Source organism: Crassostrea angulata, chromosome 10, assembly GCF_025612915.1.
Source record: "Crassostrea angulata isolate pt1a10 chromosome 10, ASM2561291v2, whole genome shotgun sequence".
In the NCBI taxonomy this organism is placed as follows: domain Eukaryota; kingdom Metazoa; phylum Mollusca; class Bivalvia; order Ostreida; family Ostreidae; genus Magallana; species Magallana angulata.
Genome location: NC_069120.1, coordinates 11,024,891 through 11,046,860, shown reverse-complemented (window position 1 = coordinate 11,046,860; position 21,970 = coordinate 11,024,891). Strand labels below are relative to the sequence as shown.

At 34.5% G+C, this 21,970-nt stretch overlaps 2 protein-coding genes across 5 annotated transcripts; one reads left to right on the top strand and one right to left on the bottom strand.

The window, feature by feature from the left end:
* Positions 1-736: 736 nt before the first annotated feature.
* Positions 737-19,771, top strand: LOC128167209 (receptor-type tyrosine-protein phosphatase alpha-like). Of its 3 annotated transcripts, XM_052832785.1 has the most exons (33): positions 737-814; positions 1,143-1,322; positions 1,529-1,735; positions 3,458-3,556; positions 3,687-3,827; positions 6,118-6,255; positions 6,794-7,030; positions 7,591-7,821; positions 7,966-8,061; positions 8,246-8,383; positions 8,715-8,855; positions 9,139-9,273; positions 9,661-9,792; positions 12,085-12,192; positions 13,066-13,204; positions 13,467-13,523; positions 13,701-13,774; positions 14,369-14,559; positions 14,677-14,764; positions 14,870-14,946; positions 15,490-15,526; positions 15,634-15,731; positions 15,813-15,941; positions 16,116-16,261; positions 16,426-16,561; positions 16,866-17,012; positions 17,202-17,274; positions 17,695-17,741; positions 17,862-17,993; positions 18,083-18,208; positions 18,495-18,649; positions 18,777-18,912; positions 19,347-19,771. In XM_052832785.1, the coding sequence occupies exons 1-33, from the start codon at positions 754-756 to the stop codon at positions 19,431-19,433; spliced, it is 4,119 nt and encodes a 1,372-aa protein (XP_052688745.1). In that variant the 5' UTR covers positions 737-753; the 3' UTR covers positions 19,434-19,771. The 3 variants fall into 3 exon arrangements, with proteins under 3 accessions (XP_052688745.1, XP_052688746.1, XP_052688747.1); XM_052832786.1 differs by lacking the exon at positions 9,661-9,792; XM_052832787.1 differs by lacking the exons at positions 9,139-9,273; positions 9,661-9,792.
* Positions 19,451-21,692, bottom strand: LOC128167211 (uncharacterized). Of its 2 annotated transcripts, none has more exons than XM_052832791.1 (2): positions 21,518-21,692; positions 19,451-20,627 (listed from the first exon to the last, which is right to left on the bottom strand). In XM_052832791.1, exon 2 carries the CDS (start codon positions 20,501-20,503, stop codon positions 19,964-19,966), a length of 540 nt encoding a protein of 179 aa, XP_052688751.1. In that variant the 5' UTR covers positions 20,504-20,627; positions 21,518-21,692; the 3' UTR covers positions 19,451-19,963. The 2 variants fall into 2 exon arrangements, with proteins under 2 accessions (XP_052688751.1, XP_052688750.1); XM_052832790.1 differs by lacking the exon at positions 21,518-21,692 and adding an exon at positions 21,067-21,217.
* Between the last annotated feature and the right edge of the window lie 278 nt (positions 21,693-21,970).

The following is a 21,970-nucleotide window of genomic DNA, read 5'->3' as shown; positions in this document are numbered from 1 at the left end:
TCAACAAATGACACTCAAATTTTGGTTGCTAATTAAAAATGCCTTACTGAGGCGTTTTAAACAATAAAATCGAAAAAATAATTTTTGACCAAAATCGTGACCATGCCCCTTTAAACATGCTTTGCAGATCGTTAGCTGGCGCTTTAACATAATGCGCTACGCTGTTACACATCAAAATGGTGAAGGAAAAATCGTGTAAAATTATAATGGATTCTTCTGTCGTTTATTTCAAAAGACATTGAGTCAAAATACAGAAGTGTCCCATAACTCCTCAACAAATTTAAGACCAAATATTTAAAAAAAAAAGAACAGAAATGACTACTTAAACTATGATAAACCCATAGTTATACACCAACGGATGTCCAAAACTTAAAAGTATCTAAGACTTGAATATAAGAACAGGAATTACCCAACAATTATTAAAGCGGATGTTCAATGTACGTAAACATATTCGCTTCACCGACTGGTTGATGTAGACGTAACGTTGGGTCGACATTGCTAATCACTATATAGAATATAAAGATGTAAACATGAAACATCAAATATTTGCGTCAACTTTGCAGGCCTAAGACAACGTAAATCTACTCATTGATGATTCATAAAAAAAATCATTACTACATTTACGTGCATGTATTTGCGATATTATGCCCCTCACAGTTTGCTTATCTAAGAACGTCCGGCTGAGTACAGCTTCATCCTCCTCGGTTTCCGCTGATCATTGTTCTGTCCGTAATAACACTAGGACCAGAGCCGATGGCGGCCACCGAACGAGTGCTTCTATTAGCTTTAGTTTTTCGGAATATATTTGCTTACGGTGAGGATACTAAATCTAATATTGTTTGGATTTTATTTTTAAAATTGTATTCTAAAAATTAAGATTGGCAAAAACTTAATATATTCATTTAGAAATGGTTTAACGGATTTTATCAGTTTGTGAAGAAGAAGATATAACCATGTACTATATGTAAATAATTTAAATGTTTGCATATTAAAGATTTGGACTAAGATGTGTTTATCACTAAAATTGTAATGATAAGTTTTGAGACTACAAAAAATTACTTAAATGTGTCTTTGTTTTAATAAATCTAATTTTTATCTGTGTTACCAAATTAATTTAAAAAACTGATAAATTTTTTAATCAGACAACCTCGCTTTGAATCGGCCATCAAGCTTCGAGCCGTTCCAGACAGCGGCTCCGGGTAACGATGGCAACCCGTCATCCTGCGTCACCATGTCTCCGACAGCTACGTCAGTCGCCAGATTTGTCGTAGAATTTGCCAGCAGCAGAACAATTCAAGAAGTCAACGTCACATTTCCTTCAGGCAAGAGACAGAGAGAGAGAGAGAGAGAGAGAGAGAGAGAGAGAGAGAGAGAGAGAGAGAGAGAGAGAGAGAGAGAGTTTTAACTTGTTAATTGTAATTTTCTTGATAACAAACATGTAGAATTCTACCTTGGGTGAGCAGTCCAAGCAGAATCTTAAAATGTAAATTACAGTCATTTCAAGTAAACTTTATACTTTTTTATACAGGGGGAACTGGCATGGAGGGGTTCTTCATTTCTATATCCAACTCGTCGGAACTGGACAGTGGATACATTTGCTATCGCTCAAAGTTGAATGTAATTCCGCCATCATCCAACACTTATCCCTGTGTTGGTACCGGGAACTATTTGACTGTATACAACAGACAGAGAGACGGACCCATAGACTTTGACATCTGCGAAGTTGCAGTAACAGGTATTGTATTTAATTGACTGGGAAAGAACACATGCATGATGTCTCTAATAATTAGTCAGAAATCTGAAAATACAATATGTTAATAGTTTCTTAAAATTATTAACGAATTAGAATTGGTAGTAAATATTAGCCTTATTCTCCAATGGCAGGCATATATATTTGACTACGATCTGCACTATTTAACCAAGTTTTACCCTTTCAAACACATTAATTTAATCATATCATATTGCACACTCCTTTAATTAAGAAGTATTTTTTTTCAAGTTCATGTATATCATATAGATACACTGAATGAAATTGAACAGCAGACAAAATGCCCATATATGTTCTATTCTAAAATACGTTTTACACTGTTGCCAATGATGTTAATGATTATTTGTTGGCTATTACTGAGTATATTTATTTTCTATTAAATTTTCTCAAATATCATATACGGTACGATTGGGTTTTTAGATTAATGACGTTTAATAAATGGCTAAAGAAATCTGGTAGAAATGTGTTAAGGCTTGATATGATCCTTGAGCCCAAATCCTCATATTCACTTATTAAATATACATATCTAAATATCAGTAACTTGTCTGTACAGAAGCGGTCAATTTCAATTTAATAATGCTCAAAGCATTATACATGATCTCATACAGAATAAAAACAAAAGTAGTCAGAGGTATGCACACTGTACAATAAGAAAACAGGAAATAAGATATTAATAAATACAAATATACTATATGTGCAAGAAAAAAAAAGAGGGATTGGAAAGCTATTGAAACAAGTTTTAATAATTAAATTACAGAAATTATTCATAATTGCAACATTTGTACTCAGAATAAATTCACAGAATTTAATATTTGGAACAGAGCAGTATTTATGATTAAGATAATTTTGTCTTTTTTTAAAATCATTATTAGTTCCTGGCACTTATAAAGAAAATAACGGAATTCGTTGGCAGTTTGTCCTGAATTACATTTAATTTACTTACTCTTTGGTTGAGAGTAATTTTGTACCATCTCCCAGTCATCAATAAGAGAATAAGGCTTGAGGTTCTGAATTTCATAAAAATCATTTTAAAAAACGCACGATTTTTGTGCGAATATGTAAATTTTATTCGGTTCGGTTGAAAGGCAACACAATTTTTAACGCATGGCAATCCAAAAGTTTGAGATATTTCCTAGTAGATACAATTTAATTTTCAAAGTGTGTTTACAATTTTGCCTAGTGGGAACTCATTCTGATATGCACATTGATATATAAAGGAAAATTATCTGCCTCCCTGTAAATCATGTTTGATGGCTTACTTCTTTTCCAGTTAATTGCATACTTTAAAAATTCTAGATGTACACGTATGTTTTCGTAGCCCCAGATCTAACACCCAATCGAAAACACTGGAACATTAAATTTATCAAATAAGTCAAATTGGCAATAAAGTGAGAGTCAAAAAGTCTCCCTTTATTTTTTAATTAATACTCATGTTTTTGATCTTTAGAAAATTATAACATTATAAAAAAAACCATAGCCATGTATTGAAAATCTTGATAATATTCCTTATTGTCATAAATGACTTTGTTTTGCAAAGAACATTTGCTTTTGTAGCCACGTTAATCAAAGCAAATATAACAGTTCTTGTAAATGTAATATGACAGGGTTTCTGAATTACTGGTATTAAGGGTGATATTTAGGCATATACTGTTGATATCTAAGTAACTGCTTTGTCATTTCTACCTGAAGGATGTTCCTACCAGAGGTTCGGTTACGAATGTTCTCAGACATGTTCCTGTCCAGGCGAATGCCATTTTGAGACTGGAGAATGCATTACTCCCATATCAGGTATTGTATAAGGTGTCCCCTAGCGTTCAACTGTACTTCCTCTTTATACCAATATCAACTGCTCATGAAACGTGATGGCTGTAAGTGAAACTTTTGAAACTGATTAATTTGCTTCACTACTTTGTGATAGTTTGCAATATCACTGGACGTTGGGGAGAAAACTGTAACGAGGTCTGCGGGTTTTGTAAAGATGGCGCTGCGTGCGACATGTCGACAGGTTCGTGCCCGGCCGGATGTTCCGCTGGTTACCGAACAAGCAAGTGCACTGTGGGTAAGTTGATCAAAGGTTTTAAATTCTAAATCCAATTTCTATATGTTTAATATCTAATAATTTAATTATGGTTGTAACGCAGCATTTTATTGGATAGAAAAATTTAGTTAAAGTATAACCATGTTAGCACGTCAGAATGCACCAACGTCAAAAACGTACGCATTAGCTTGACGTTACGTTTCAAAATTGATCAGTTTATCATCAATAATTTCTTAAAGTAAAACGTACTCAATTTGAACAGTTAATTACAGAAAATGAAATTTAATTTATAATAAGGAATGAACTAAATATCTACCAAAGTTATACTCGTATGACCTGGTTTGGAGCAACATACACTTTTTTTTATATAATCCGCTTCGCGGATTATATAGTGTAAACTGTTTAAGGAGGCTGGGGGGTAAAAATATAATTTTATATAAAACCATCAGATTTATTTGAAAATCTTATATGCGATTTCTGAAACTATCAACTACTATTTGATAAAGAAAAATTTCATATATTTTGATATAAAATTTCATCATTTCGCATTATCTTTATATGGAGCTCTTCTTTTATAGGAGATCAATATCGTCTAAAATGGCAGCCACCCCCAGCCCCCTTAAACTCATGTTGTATTTGTATAACTTGGATAGACATTGAGTTCTTTTCTTAAATATATTTAAAATCTTTGAAGAATAGTTTTGTTGCCAGCATTATACATCACAGTCAAACTGGTATCAAATAAAGACAATGTAAAAAGCGTGATTTTTCTTTCGGCTAGATTTGCAAACTCACTGCATGCAGTATCACGTAGAATTTGTGTTCACGTGGAACTCATAAAGGTATCTCACTCCTGAATTTTGCTGCATCAAGAATTTCTTTTCCAATTAAGCAGAGTATTTAAATCAACAATTGAATTAAATTGTGCACAATGATCAGATTGAGTATTGGGAGAAAGGAAAGCTGTTATATAAGGCCTGCATAATTTTTCATGACCTTTTTACACTAAAAATGGTTTATTTTTCTAAAGTATCAAATTGATTTGAAATTAAATATTTTCAATATCAAACTCTCATAAATCCGATGCAGTTTTTCAAGATATGTTATCAGTTTGTAATTGACAAAATAAAACAGAACGGTCAGTGATTTAATATTTCTAAAGAGGACTCAAATGTATATTTTTTTAAAAATCAGACTTTTTTTATTTATATGCATGTTTTACACTAAAAGTCAATCTAATCCTTTAATATTGATTTCTAGATGCAATTCAGAGCCTACAAAATATTTTTAAACACGCCACATGTTTAAAGTTTGTGTACATAAAAATTTATATTAATGAAATGCTTAAAGTTACTAATAGTAAATCCTCAAAGAGCCCATGACTTTATTAATCATTTTTGTCTGGAAAACCTTTCGCAAGAAAATATAATTTCCGGCAAAACCTAGCTGTTTTTTTTTTATATTTTAAATTGATTTTTGTGAACGTTTTGTAATTATTAAATAACAATCTTTTGTGCCAAATGAATACATTCATACTAGTTGACCTTAAAACGTGATGAGCGATATACCTCAAATTGAAACCTAAATGTAAAAATCATTTAAGACATATTTCTGTCTGTGTACTGCACATTGTATTAAGGAGGACATGTGTTAACAAATTAACCATAAGATCTTCCTTAAATTTTTAGATACTGGTAATGATGTTTGTTTAGCTATAAACTATCGTTTAGTAAAGAAACAATCCACATATTTCAGTTCTTAGTTTGAATATTTTGCTATATCATTCTACAATGCTCTTCTTCTTTAGGAGATAAATAATATAATATTAATAAAATGGTCACGACCATGCAGCCCTCTCAAACTCTGAATGCCAGTAGATAACAAAATACATGTCGGGTAGAATATATACAAGTAATAATTACCCAAACCTACAAGTAATAATTACCCAAACCTACAAGTAATAATTACCCAAACCTTTGTTATTTTACAAGCTAACTTATTTGTGTTGTGCAACGGTGTCGTGCATCCCATTTATCTTGGTCTTTGACTCATCAGCCATCTTAACGAATATCAAACGAACATTTGCCGAACGCTAAGATGACCATTTCTGTTGCACAGTACGTACAGTAGACAAACTCCTTCTAGCGAAATATATGAAGGTTTTTATGGGGATTTTTGGGGGAGTTTTTTGTTTGTTTGTTTTTTTGGGTTTTCTGGAGGAGGAGAAGGGTAATTTGCAAGAGAATGATGTTAGAAGTGGGTTTTTTTTGCTGCGAAACATTAATAAAAGGATTATAATTATTTCTTCAAGAATGCATCGGCGGGACATTTGGCGAGGATTGTCAAAAATCTTGTGGTCAATGTAAGAACAGTCGCTGTAACCCCGTGACAGGAGAATGCGATAACACGGGTTGTAATACGGGCTACATAGGGGCCTCCTGCTTCAATAGTAAGTATACATTGATGTGACAGTATTTATGATAAATCACCAACTAAGTTAGATGAATCACTCAGTGTTTGCCCGTCGTCGTCCATAAACATTCACGTGTTCTGACCTTTTTAAACATCACTGAGGAAATTTTGACCTTACTTATCATGGATCATGGGTAGGGAAACGGGGTCATGATAAACATGACATGAATTCCTGGACCTTTGTCTCTAAATAACATCCTTATTTTGTTATACTATAAACTCTAAAAATGAAGAAGGTGTTAAAATATCTTCTTTTGAGCATATAATTAAGCATATATCGAATGTTTGTATTTAGTCAAGGTTAACATTGGGGGCTTCAGCAAAATTATAAATTGCATTATCCATGGTCAGGGGATTGGTGCTAGGGTGAGGGGGGGGGGCTTTATTTTTCATAACGTAAAATTTTTATAACGATCCATAGCCTCCCAAATATATATTATTGATGCTCGTGTCGAGATGTATTCACAGGATATGTTGAAAATAAGTACATGTAAAACCGCTCTGTTTTTGTACAGGCAACACCTTTTACAACAATCAGAACGGAGCAACCTCCCTTGCCTGGCAAGGCAATGTTGCTACGGGAAGCATAAATTACAACGGTCAGATTTTGACGGACGAGAGACTGTCGTCCTGTGTCTATCAGGCGGCAGCCTTCACCAATACCATAGGATCATCTTCCGTGCAGGTCACGCTGACGAAGGAAAGAATGATCAGAGAACTCGTCCTTTCTCATTACCCGGAAGGGGTTACTGGTATTAAAGATATTCTGAATGTAAACGAAATTAATGCAACAGTTTTAACCATTTTATACACGGCATTTAAGACGATTGGGAAAAACAGCGATGAATACCGCTGTTTGTCATTGAAATGTTTGGAAGAAAGCTTCAATATTGTGACGTACTTCCTTTTGAAATAAACATAATTTTCTTTCTTAACTATGATGTCTGAAAGCGTGAATCAAAAGGTTAAGCATTAGTTATATATGTTTTGCAAGTCATGAGAGACCAGATTTGGCTTGTACCATTTTTACAGTTCGAAGACTTCTGAAAGTGTATTTTATTGTCAAATATTGTATGATCAAAAAACTAAAACGGTGATAAGATTTTGAACCCCATGTACTTTCAACCACGTCGATATTTCAAGGTATCCAATACCAGATGAGTGCCGGCGACATTTGCTCACTTTTTCTTGAAGTGGGATAAAATGGTCGTCGCTTCTATAGTATTCCAGAACCTAACGGCAGCAATCCACAAAATTATAGCCATTTACTTGTTTTAAATAACAGGAATCGCTTCTTACTTTTTTAATGTAGGTCCTACCTTATCAAACATGGCGGGGTTTAAGATCTTGATATCAAATGGTGTCACCGTTAAGGATTGTTTCAACTGGACCTCAAGTGACGTCCCTAAACAGCTTCAAACCGTGACCTGTGTCGGCCTGGCAAAGGTCATTACCATTATTAACACTAGGTCAATAGGGACTACATATCCATCTGCCTGGGGGCTCAATCCTGGTCTAGCCTTTTGTGAAATAGCTGCTATAGGTAAATCAAATTCCATTTTTGTAAAGCATGCTCAGTCTGTAAATCAAAGATTGCACCCCTTATCATTTAATATTTGTTTTCGAATATAATCATGGTGATGTGTTGATAGTTTTAATATGCTTTTTGAATGACTTTATTTCACAGGCTGCCCGGAGGGCAAGTTTGGTACTTATTGTGAAAAAGACTGCATTTGTCCATTATGTGATTATGTCACAGGGGCGTGCAATAATATTGATCAAAGTGAGTACTGATTACACTTGCAGTGATGGGCATATACTTCGACATATTTGAGTTAATGCAAGACATAAAAATAGAAATCATTTCGTCGAAGGATGACAGAGCTCTATAGAATATGCAATATTCTACAGAAAATATTATGAATTACAACGTAAACAAATAATGACTTTATTTTCGATCATTATAGATTGTCAGATGGGAATGTACGGTGTCAATTGTGTAGAAAAATGTGGAAATTGCAAGAATAATGAAACATGCGATATTGTGAATGGCACGTGCCCAAACGGATGTGCGGCGGGCTACAATGGAACCGTGTGTAAAGATGGTAAGTTACTGTGAGCTACAATTAAAATTTATTCTACGCAGATGATGTGGCTCCTTGGTCAGTCAGAGCAGTTGTTACCATAATACAGAATACGCTGTTGTGTTATTACAACGCTAAAGACATGTCGTAAATCAAAATCATTTTAAAAGTTGATTTTGATTAAATTTACGCGATACATAAACACTGATATTCAAAAACATATTAATAAAACTATAAGATTATGACTCAAAACTGAACTTGAATAGATAAAATATGTACTGAGAGAAAAAACTAAATTTTGTTGATTTCATTATGCAAATAGCTTCAATTTGCTTTTTTTCCTTTTTATTAGCGTGTTTGTCTGGGTATTACGGAGAAAATTGTGTCGGAGAGTGCTCCAAATTTTGCCGAAACAACAGTGCTTGTGAACCCATAAGCGGCAATTGTCCAACAGGGTGTTCGGACGGATATCTCGGAGCAAACTGTTCACAGAGTAAGAATAAAGACACGTCTCATATACAATGACGTAAACGTGAAGGACATAAAAAAAACAATACAAAATTAGTTATAATATTCAATCTTATTAAAATTAGACTTGGAAATTCGCTCCTCTGGCATATGCTGATAACTGAACTGCGTATCGTAGAGGAGAAGATTTACGATTGTGAATGCAGCTGTATATATTTCAAACGCTTCCTATTTTCACTCTTGTGTATGCATCTACTTTATGATTCTTATGCATGGCAGGATATTTATAAGGGCGTTTCCTTTGACAGTTTGTGAGAGTGGTACTTATGGGATGGATTGTATGAATAACTGCAGCAGAGACTGTCGGGGCCAGGCTTGTAATCATATAAGCGGGACTTGCACCAGTTGTAATGTCGGATATCGGGGACAATTTTGCACAGATGGTATTTTTTGATAAACAGTATCTTAGGAGGCTGGGTGATTTCTCACACAATCATCTTTAAATTAAACATTACAAAAATGACTTGTCTACTAACTGTTAAATTTCTAATTTCATCTTTTATTATCGGAGGTAAAAAAGTTTCGTAATATGGCAGCGACCACCTAGCCTCGATAAGTTGTCAAGAGGACAATAAATAAACTTAGATTGTCGCTCAGTTGCGTAAAAAGTTGTCATTGGTTGAAATGTTTTTTCCCTTAAAATTCTGGTCAATAGTCATAACTTATTGACTCACTTTCATAGTTATTAGCATTGTATTTACTGATCGTTCTTGTATCATTATTACATGTCCATATGTATATCAATAGTATGACTGTGCTTCATTTTTCAGCATGTGAAAATGGCACATATGGTCAAGACTGTACTAACCAATGCAGCAATTGTCGAAACAACTTATGCAATCACAGAAACGGCACTTGTTTCCAGTGTGTAGTCGGATATCAGGGGGAAAATTGCTCAGATGGTATCAGTATATTTTTGGCTTTTACTATTGTGTACATAGTAACAGGAATTTATTTGAAGTTTAAAAGATCAGTTATCAATATGCTTTTAATAATTTAAGGCATCCATTTTTTGTTAAGAAAAACATCACCTCTTTAAAATAAAATGTACACATACGAGTATTTACCTAGTGTACGCATTTCAACATGCTATTGGGTTGTCTTTTTTTCACAAAGTGCTTTTCTAGTCTTTGAAAAATTTCTTTGAAATGTAAAACTTCTGGAAACTGTAAACTATCGATTTGATTACTGATCGCAGAAAAGAATACCAAGTCAATGGTTAAGATGTTGATTGAAAACATTTCCGATATTTACTATGTAGGTCATAATTTTTGCAATATTTAAAAATGATGCATAGTACTCATTTATTATGATCATTAAATATCATATAAACACTTTCTCAATACCTAGTCTCATTCCTTCTGCAATTTTTTATTAGAGGCACATAACATCAAGTTAGATCTACTCTTTTTCAATATATATAGACTTTCTTATGGTTTATATGCAGTTCGATATACATGTTTTTGTTGCATTTTCAATTATCAGATTTAATTCAATATGAATGAACAATAAATGATGATACCAAATGATATAAACCAATGAATGAATAACTATCTTTTTAGCTCACCTGAGCCAAAGGCTCAAGTGAGCTTTTCTGATAACAATTTGTCCGTTGTCTGTCGTTGTCGTCGTTGTTGTCGTCGTCGTTGTTGTAAACTTTTCACATTTTATCTTCTTCTCAAGAACCACTGGGCAGATTTCAACCAAATTTGGCACAAAGCACCACTAGGTGAAGGGGATTCAAGTTTGTTCAAATGAAATGCCACGCCCTCTTTAAAGGGGAGATAATTGAGAATTATTGAAAATTTGTTGGTATTTTTCAAAAATCTTCTTCTCAAAAACTATTCGGCCTGAAAAGCTTAAACTTGTGTGGAGGCATCTTCAGGTAGTGTAGATTCAAGTTTGTTCAAATCATGGTCCCCGGGGGTAGGGAGGGGCCACAAGAGGGGGATCAAGTTTTACATAGGAATACATAGAGAAAATCTTTAAAAATCTTCATCTCAAAAACTATTGAGCCAGGAAAGCTCAACTTTGAGTGGAAGCATCATCAGATAGTGTAGATTCAAGTTTGTTTAAATCATGGTCCCCCGGGGTAGGGTGGGGCCACAATTGTGGGATAAATTTTTATATAGGAATATATAGAGAAAATCTTTAAAAATCTTCTTCTCAAAAACTATTAGGCCAGGAAAGCTCAAATTTGAGTGGAAGCATCCTCAGATAGTGTAGATTCAAGTTTGTTCAAATCATGGTCCCCCGGGGTAGGGTGGGGCCACAATTGTGGGATAAATTTTTACATAGGAAAATAGAGAAAAATTTCTTTTAAAAACCATTTGGCTCAAATTGGCATGTAACCATCCTCAGATAATGTAGATTCAAGTTTGTTCAAATCATCGTCCCTGGGGGTAGGGCGGGACCACAATGTGGGATAAATTTTTATGTATAGAGAAAATCTTTAAAAATCTTCTTCTCAAAACTATTAAGCCAGGAAAGCCCGAATTTGAGTGGAAGCATCCCCAGATCATATAGATTCAAGTTTGTAAAAATAATAGTCCAGGGGTAGGTGGAGGCCACAATGGGGGATGAATTTTTACTTCGGAATATATAGAGAAAATCTTTAAAAATCTTCTTTTTAAAGACTATTTGGCCAGAAAAGCTTAAACTTGTGTAGAGGCATCCTCGGGTAGTGTAAATTCAAGTTTGCAAAATCACAGTCCCTAGTGGTAGGGCGGGACCGTGATGGCGGTTTGAATTTTTACATAGGAATATATAGAGCAAATCTTTAAAAATATTCTTGGAAAGTTTTCGGTCCAAAACTCAGTACTTAGTGTGAAAGCACAGGTTATGCAGATTTAAGTTTGATGAAACCATGATTCACTAGAGAAAAGTGGGGCCACGAAATGGGGGGGGGGGTATTTAGGAATAGAGAAAAATCTTCTTACAGGTACAACAACAAAAGGGGCTTGGTATTTACCAAAAAATAAGAGGTGGATAAAAATTGGCAGAATTTCAATTTTTTTAGCAAGATCTACTGTACTCAGTTGTCAAGATATTTTGATACTGTAATGCTAATTTGATCAGAATTAAGGCAATTGTTGCTCAGGTGAGCGATGTGGCCCCTAGGCCTCTTGTTTAAGCTAAGTTCCGAAGTCGACATACACATTCAGTATTTTAATTAAATTTTAATTTAATCGCAGTATGTAGTCCCGGTACTTACGGTCAGGACTGTGCCCAGCTGTGTGCATGCGCCAACAACCAGACCTGCAACCATATAACCGGCCAGTGTCCAGTCATCGTAACCAATGGTATTCAATCTCTAAGGCAATTTTTATTCGAAACGGAAAAAATATTTTATTTTACATTGTCAAATCTTAGGACTACATTTCTCTGCACTGTACTAAAATTGTGCAAGTTGGGTTTTTTTTTACTATTTTAAATATACTTTCTCCTTTGTAGAAACTGTTAAGACATTTAACTATATTAGTGTTGTTACTCTTTTCATTAAAGAAATTCTTTAAAACACCCTTATTAACCCTGAAAGTGGGTGATTACGTTTACATGTAAGTTGGCGACAGTTCATCAGCCCGTTATGACACACTTCACTTTTCGAAGTTGGTGTGTGCATTCATAGAGAATTTTCGGGGTGATATCTTACATTTCTGGTAAAATAAAATTTCACTGGATTTGATAAGGAAACTAGTAAAAAAATTAAAATTATGGCATGATTTTTGTGCGCATTGAATGTCTTTTTGCATGTACAGAACCTATGATATCTCCACCCGAAGTTTTCGTCTGACGACAACCCTTCAGCTACATGAATATTTTTCGGAGGAAAAAATATTTGACTTTTCACATCATCCTGTACCACCTTTTTTATCAGCAGTCGCAATTCAAAATTATTTTTTTTATATTTAGGGCCTAAACTTTTCAGATTTTGGCTTCAGCCAGTGGTGGAAAACCACAACCACTTTGAAAAAATGATGATGTTGTCATTTCTAGCATATGAGATTCGGACAGATGATAGAGTTTATGTGAAATTTATTTTCAAATATATCTCAGAATTTTTTAAGGCTATATTAATAAATTAATTAAGTCCACAGTAATATGATGGAATATTTTTTTAACGCTGATCACGTTCTATCGTCAGAGTCTGACTATTCCTTGTCATTACTTCACAGGGACAATAACCGAGCCCCAGGCTGCCTCAGCGTCGCTGAGTACGGACGACCTTGCCATGCTCATCTGCCTGGTGCTGGGGGTCATCACTCTCATCATCGCCGTCATCTTCATCATCATCGCCGCTCGTGCCAACAAACGGTACAATCAAATCAATTCATTTTTTTAAACCAATTTACAATGTAAACATATGTATCAAACCTCTTTTTTCATTCTACGTTAATCTGGAAAAATTCAATGTTCAAAATTATTGATTTAAAGCATGCCATCTTTTTTGAACCCGTTTTGTACTGCTAACATTAGGCTTTGAAAATTGATGAACATTTTTTAAATATTATAGACTAGTTTTGTAAAATGTTTTCAATGCAATACAGCTGGATTTTTTTCTTCCGTACTGGTTTAGATTTAAGCAGGAAGCAGAAGAAGACTCCGAAGAAAAACAAAATATTAATAAACACAGGTATAACATGAAGAAATTCAAAGTTTTTATGATAATGTTACCCCTCCAATAAATATCAACACTGAACTTGAATGTCATGGAGGATCCTAGATTTTTCTGCTGTACATTCTATATCTAGGTAATGGTTAAGAAATCGATAATATGTTTTACTACATAGCATTTTTCTGTCCATTTCAGCGATGAGGTAGTGCCACTGTCAGGAAATGGGCATGTACCAAGTTCCCACAACGAACATTTAGTGCAGGTTCAAGGTATCCACCACTAACCCGACACATACTAGAGGATATATCATTGCTGGAAAAAGCCTAACAAACTATATATATACCATAAGGAATCATTATATTAAGATACTATAAATACATGTATTTATATATAAAAAATATATCATTGTCTGGTGCAGGAAAAACCTTACAAACTACACATCTCATAATGGATATTAAAATCCTATAAACACATGTATATTAACTATCTTCATTGCCATCCTACCGTTAGGAATATCGTATATTATTTTTTCCTCTCTTCATCAACTTAAAGAATTTTTCTCGTTAAATTGATTTATTTATATCCATTGATTAAATCAAATATGAACAATAAACGCTGAATCTCCTATATAGTTGTTCTGGTTATTTATTTCTTTAAAATATAAAATTGAAACTCGCCACGAAAACTCCTTACACTGAGAAACGCATGATATTACTTCAGATGTCATTTTCAAAAAAAAATAATCCGTTACAAAGTTTTTGCTAACAGTTTTTAAAACAGAGAATTTTCGTTTATTCACCGTCAATTTAAAGCCGAAATCAGAGGGCAACTTGTTGTATATCTCTGAATAACTCCATTTCTAGGTCCCTTCCCTAGCGCCCCTAAGCCCGCCCCTCCCGTGACGGATGACGGGGGACTTTACTTTGGAGTGGATGACTTACCAGCCAAGACAGAGGACTACTACAACTCTAGTGTGCTGTCCAGCGGGGTCTCCGTCCCAGATTTGAAAGAGCGCATTAAAAATGGCCAGAAGATGATAGAGGATGAGTTTAAAGTACAGTTCTTTATAACATCAGGGACATTATTAGCATCCTAGTATTGTAATTTCAGAACTGATAAATGCTGGACTTAGAATGATCTCTACGTTAGCAATGCGTTACATTTATTTCAGGAGCTACAAAAGGGGGCCGTCCATCCTTGTACCATCGCAAACAAAGTTGGAAACAAACCAAAGAATAGATACCTCACAGTCTTACCATGTATTAGTTCTCTCTCTCTCTCTCTCTCTCTCTCTTAATGAATAGATAAAGGCACAAATAAACAATTAATCGGTAATTTGAACAATTTTCTCTGATGCTTTGAAGATGACCACTCCATTGTACAACTGACGCCTCTTTCTGGGAAGCCAGACACGAACTACATAAACGGAAGTTACATTGATGTAAGTGTCTGTAATAGTTACGGAAGTACGGTAATCGCCATTATTTAAAATGCGTCATTTATGCTCTAGTATTAAAAAGAGAATCATTACAAACTACGGCCAGTACTGTAAATTCTTAATTAAATGCGAGGAATTAATATCCGCGTAAAATCGCGAGAAGCCCGTCTTGCGAATTCTTAAATCTTGCTTTTAATTTTGGGAGACATGTAAACTACATGAAACTATGATGAAATTTCGCCATTCGCAATTTTATGTTCTCGCGATTTGATGGTAAATCGTTGAATCGCGGAATTAAGAATTCGCGTAAAATAAGGAATCTACAGTATGTACGATGTTCTCCCATCTGGCGGATATGGGAGAGCCATATAGACTGCGGACCGTGGTTTGAGACAAAAGATTAAAAAGAGAGTGCAATCCAATTGACCAACGGGGCTTACTTAGTAGCTTCCAAGAGTCAGTTTCATTTATACAAGTTATAAATATAAAAAAAACTACATGTACAGACAGTGTATAGAAAAGTTTTCTCTCGTTTTTTATTCTCAGAGTACACTAGAGGACAAGGCTTACATTGCAACACAAGGTAAAGTTTGCCTTTATCATTATATGGCTGTTTTTATCTTATTCCACCAAAGTTGAAAGCAAAAGAAGTAAAAAACAAAAACAAAAACCGTATGATTTGTGTTTTAGGACCGATGACATCAACAATTGGAGATTTCTGGCGGATGGTTTGGCAGACATGTTGTGGCAAAATAGTGATGCTAACCAATCTAAAGGAGAAAAACAAAGTAAGTTCATCTGTCGGACGATCATTTCTTTAACCCTGACTCATTGTCATTCACTGAAACCCTTTCAACATTCGTTTTTAGATAAAATGTGCTCAATATTGGCCAAATAAAGGGTCTACGCTAGAGTTTGGACTTTATAAGATATCAGTGCAAGCCGAAAAGACGCACATAACGTACGTCCAGAGGGCGCTACGTCTGGAGGACATGACAGTAAGTTTATTGTCCATCTTACATGTAATTTAAATACTGATGCGGGATAAATTCCAAAATTTTGTATTTTAAGTTGTACGTGCCGGAAAACGAATTGGAGTTTTCTGAAAATGTAAAAAGGATCTGAAAATTTTTACATACTAATGTCTTAACGGCTTTGTTGCCTGACTTTAGACCAGCGAGTGTCGAACCATTCACCACTTCCATTACACGGCCTGGCCAGACCACGGCACCCCCGATCACGTGCGGCTTGTAGCTTTCCACCATCTTGTGTCGTCCGAGGAATCGGACTTCATTGGACCAATGGTCGTCCATTGCAGGTACAGTTTGCTGATGATTCTTGCACGTAACATAATATAAATACTTTGATTTATGGCAGTTAGAGCTTCAGCAAATCTTCAGCACCATTGAAGTCTCCTAAATTTGCCAGGAATGATATTAGCGTTGATATGATAGACACGGGTGTTTTGGTTATTTGCTTTAGCGCTGGTATCGGTAGGACGGGTACTTTTATAGCCCTGGACTCTCTCCTGAAGCAAGCAAAACTCACCAACCAGGTGCAAGTCTTCAACTTTGTCAAACATATGAGGAAGGACCGCATGAACATGATTCAGACGGCGGTAAGACATCCAGTATACTAGTACAGTAAAACAAGGTTACAGCGAACACGCTTACAACGAATTCACTCTTATAGCAAAATCAGTTTCATTCTCTTGAAATTGTATTATGTATTTATTAGATATAATCATATAACAAATTTAGTTTGTTAGGAATCTAAATCACTTGTTCCTAACTCTTCTACTAATTTTGTGTAACTGATGTTTCAATATATTATATAGTATATAATGATAGATACATACATGCTACATTTTATGCTATAAATATGAATAAATCATTGGTAAAGTAAGGTTTTGTCTTTTATAGGATCAGTATATGTATGTTTATCACACAATTTATGAGGCATTGAATATGAAAAACTCAACCATTAAAAGAAAAGATTTTCCAAAAGAGCACTTCAAACTTGAGGACCCGTCTTTTAAGGCGGAGAAGAGAACTGTGGCGGAATTCAGGGTAACTGTGTATTGTAATGTCACTCAGCAGTGTAGTCTTATTACATGTATATATAATACCGGTGTCATTTAGACAGAGTTTCAAACCTAAAGTCTTTATATGTTACGAAAGTCATACTTGCTTAACAAACAGTTATTCTTGAAGAAGGAACAAGTATCAAATTACTTACTTTATTCTCATGTTCGGTAGACTCTACAGGAAATGCGGGGTGTTTTTACTGCCGACAATCTCAATCCAAAGCCAAAGAGAAAAGGCCGAAAATGTGTGTATTCATACTTGTTGTTAATACGCTTCTACTTGCATGAAACATTCAATGAATTTTAACAGACATTACATTATCACCATTTAAATGTACATTTTAAGTCGGATGATTTAATAACTTATAAAATCATTTAAAATTTAAAAATAAACTATTTATTTTTAATATCATAGTCAATATTTTAAAAAGTAAATATAGGACCAGTATTTGCGGGCTTTAGTGTGTGTTGGATAAAACTAATTTCAAAAAATTGGAGTTCTGCTTAATATAGATCGAAAAATCAAATTAATAGAGAAGCTACTTGTGTAACTTTGTTATTTACCCAGCTATGCTGGCAGTTTAGATATTTATTAAGCATGCAAAATATTTTTTAAATTTTGTCTGTTGCGCATTTTTTAAGCTCATGTTTTATATCGAATATAGCTCAGGACAACACCATTGTTGAAACTTTACAGACCATTAAAGTTCTGGTAAGTTATTTTATGCCATATATATCTTATGACGAACTTTTTAATGACGTAGAGCAGAACGCGATCAAAATGCATACTAGATGGGCAGTTTAGTTATAGTAATTTTATTTACATTTCTAGCCTTACGGGGACAGCAGGGGATTTCTATTGGTCCAATCACTGATGCCGACCATGGACACGGATCTGTGGAACTTGGTTATGACGTCAGAGTCTGCAGTTGTCGTGTCGGTGGACAAACAGTCTAGCGATATTGTAAGTTTCAGATAAAATTTGAAATCCTTCGATGGTCACATTTGACAAATCATAATCCTTCCTTATGTCCTCGTCGATTTTATTTGCAGCTGGGCAGTTTCTTGCCTACATCGGGGGAAATTCGAGTGACCAACGGAATGGCGGTTTCTATCACTAGTTCCGCCATCAATGAGAATGTCAACGCGTCATGCTCTGCAGTGGACATAACTAACAAGGTTAGGGACAAAGATAGTCTAAAATACATCATAATATTTCGGATAAATGTAATTCGTCTTTATCGAGGACGAATATCATCGTTGAGTTTCCCATCGATATCTAAAAACGAATAGAAAAACGAGTTGTTCAGCCGTTTTTTACTTCATCAGTTAATTAAACTTCTCTATTCATTTAATATGTATTTTTAATAGAAAAAGGTTAGAGATTTTAAACTTTGTTATTTATCATGCATTCATTTAGTACACGTGTGATTTACTTAATATGGTCATAATTTATTACATGTAGAACACTGAGCAAAGTGACGAAATGACAGTTATTAGAGCTTGTATTGATGGAAAGAACCCAAAAATGACCGCTACGGAAATGGCAAATCTGGCAATCCTAATCGAACACACGGAAAAATCCAGCTCACTCGTAGGCCCGACAATTGTACTGAGCAGGTAATTGAAAGTCTAAAAGCAAACAATCAAATCAAGATTTTTCACATTTTAAGCTTCATCTCATCACTGTAAGGATAAATAAGATTTCTTTTAAAAATTGTTACGAAAATGAATACTTTGTTTCAAGCGACGGAATTTCAAGTCCCGGATTGCTGTGCGTCGTTTCCTACGCTATACAGGACGCCATTAAAGAAAAGACTGTCAACCTATTTCAGACTGTTCGTCAGTTTCATATCAGACACCCGGAATTCATTGCCACAAAGGTAATATTTTAGAATTTTTAATTCTATAACGATAGTTTGCAAATACGTGTAGTTTTATGGGGCTTAACAAGTTGTTATTCCTATAAAATATAAGTAAATTTTATGTTCCACTTTTCCTAAATGTTATTAAATAAATCATTTTTGTTCTCTTTGTATCATGGGCTTAAAAGATATTTAGCAATATTGACTTGTTAAAGTAAAAACAATATTAAATAAAAAGGCAAATACAACTTCTAATGCAATGCTGTCCTTTTTTGCCCAGGATAAAATTAATAACAAATACAGCTTTTTCGTTTGGTCACTTCATAGATAAAATAGACTTCACTTAAATACGTATGCTTTTTTTGACATTTTGAAAGCCTTAAAGGGTAGTACTTGAACAAATTCAATAATATTAGAACGGGATATATAAGATGTTTTTGTATTATTTGCAGGAGGACTACGATTTTTGCTACCACTCGGTGTACGAGTTCCTGTTGACAGATAATGATTACGCCAACGTCGATAATGATCAGGAATAAATTATTTCTACAAACGTCTCAGCTACCAAGGCTAAATAAGGCTAAATGATCAGATACTACCAATGACACCTTTTTACCAGGAGTCAGTTGGGTTTTTTTTTATATTAGAATTGGGGACAAATTACCATACCATTAGCTTTAACATTTAGCATTGGAAAACAAAGTTTCGTGTTGTTTCCATATTGCAAGAAAAGCATTTTCATTTCTTATGAAATTGTAAATCAACAGTAAATCTTAATTTATTTGGGTTTTTTTTTCAGATATATAGCTTATGTTTTTATATTGTAACTTGAGAAATTGACTGTACGTTCATTAAAAATAAATAAACTTGACTGTCATACTAGCAGCCGTTCATCACAGATATCTATAGTCAATATCTTCCGTAACCTTATTTTGAATTGCTGTCATTAAGTCAGGATCCGATAGTTTCACCGACAATTAAGATTAATAATTAAATAATTCAGACAATTTGATCACAAGTGAGAGGGTAACCACAATCCATCTACTTCCGGTATTTCTGGTTTAACTTTTCAAGGCATGGTTAGTTCTCGTTGGACAATCATAGTTTTTGGTGGAAGGGTTCTTAAGGCGGAATCGTCACGTGCCTGTCCTGTTTCAACACGGTCATTTTGTTCTGGATTTTCTCGATGAGATACGCTGAACAGCAGCTTTTGATTTTTGTGTAACTGTTTCTTATCAAAGTTTTTACCTGAATGGTTAAGATTTGAATCGTGTAATTTCCAGTCATTGTAACTGTACTTGAGAGACAGAAAGGTATTCACTCTGTTGGTGATGTTCTTAAGTTTCAGTAGTCTGTCCTGGACTTTCTGAGAGTATTTCCGAACTTCTGCGGTAAAAACCCGTTGTCCCCGCTCATAGGCTCGAATCTTTCGTTCCGACTCCTTCGTCAAGTCTCGGTGAATCCTGTGCAGTTGACCGTGACGAACCGGGTTCCTCATCGACTCGAATCTGACGTCATGAGTCGTGTCGTATTTCAGCTGCCAGTGTACCGGGGGTTGCCGAAGCTCTTGGTCCTCTCCCGGAATTCGAAATTTCTTTTCCGTCATCATTTTTAACACTATTCCAAGCTAATCAAACACACAGACTGCCTCATTCTTTTCGAATCCTTCTTGTTGAAGAAAATTAATTCCACTTTAAAAATAAGATTGAGAAGTTGTTGAAGACTTGTAATGCCTGCAAAAGAAAGAAATGTTGTGAAGGAATTGATTCGTACAGCTGTAATGTAAGACAATATTCCAATAATATACATGGAACTCGCGGTCAGTGAAGTGTCCCAGATCAATTTCTCTGGGACATACAAATCGCAGTAATGACATGATATGGCACTTTTGTACCCTCCGTGGGTATTGTTGGCGTCTTTTGAAAGAAATAAAAGAACTGTGAATACAATCAGCTAATCAATGTTTGTTTATTGCTTTCATACATAGGCGACAGTGTAGAATTACTGCCCAGTCGCCATTGGACATCAAACCTTTTTTTATGATTTTGCAATAAGTGTAACGAATTTACCCGTTTTCCATCTAAAAACCTTTAAGCTTTTTTGTTAATAGATTTTTAGTAAAAATGATACGACGGTAAATATATTTGAAAATGTGCCATTTAAAATACAAACCTGAATTAAATGAAAAATTTAGGTTACTCCTGAATGTAAAAATCAAAAATGCCGAGCGAATATATTTCTTTAACTTTAAAACAATAAAACGTCTTTAAAAAAAACAATCGCGCGTTAGCAGGTGGAACATCGGACGATATCCCGGTAAAATCAAGGGTCTCGCATCACAGGGCTTGTTGAATGAAGATCGGTTGTGACACGATGTCTTATCTACTACAAAGGGTTTTAATAGACAATTTGTATATATCTAAGATAGTATCTTTTGTGATAAAAAAGACACGTGTGGATAATCGCACACACATATACATTTATACACACTACTTAGCTTCCCTTGTCGAACAACGCTACACATAATTAATGCAAATTACATTAACGAAGACAATTTCCTTAACATTTTCTTTTCAATTTTTTTTTAAAGATTTAAATTGATATCTGATCTAATGTAACCCACCTTCATTGCCAGTTTAGTAGACGGCAAAACCCTCATAGGGGAGTGGCGATTGTGTACGACTTTATGGTTAATACCTCTAACTTATGTTAATATTTACACTCTTTGGAAACGTTTGCTACAAAGTATGTATGAATTGTACATTAATATGAATATAAAAGAAACGAATTCACTTATCGTATAAAAATGGCCTCTAATAAAAGGACCTAACACGGATTTTGTTTATTCTTCCAATTATTAACTCAAGTTGGATAAATAAATAAGAAGTAAACTTTTCAGTGAAGCATAGGTACATGGATATCAGTTGGAAAAAATTAAATAGAAAATTTGATGCAAACGTCGAAGCATTGTCAACCATTGAACCGCGAGAGAAAATAACCTCATTGATTGAAAAATCAAATGGAAGCGTATTTCAAGTTCATATTGCTGATTCAATATGTCAAGTTTAAAGGTGTC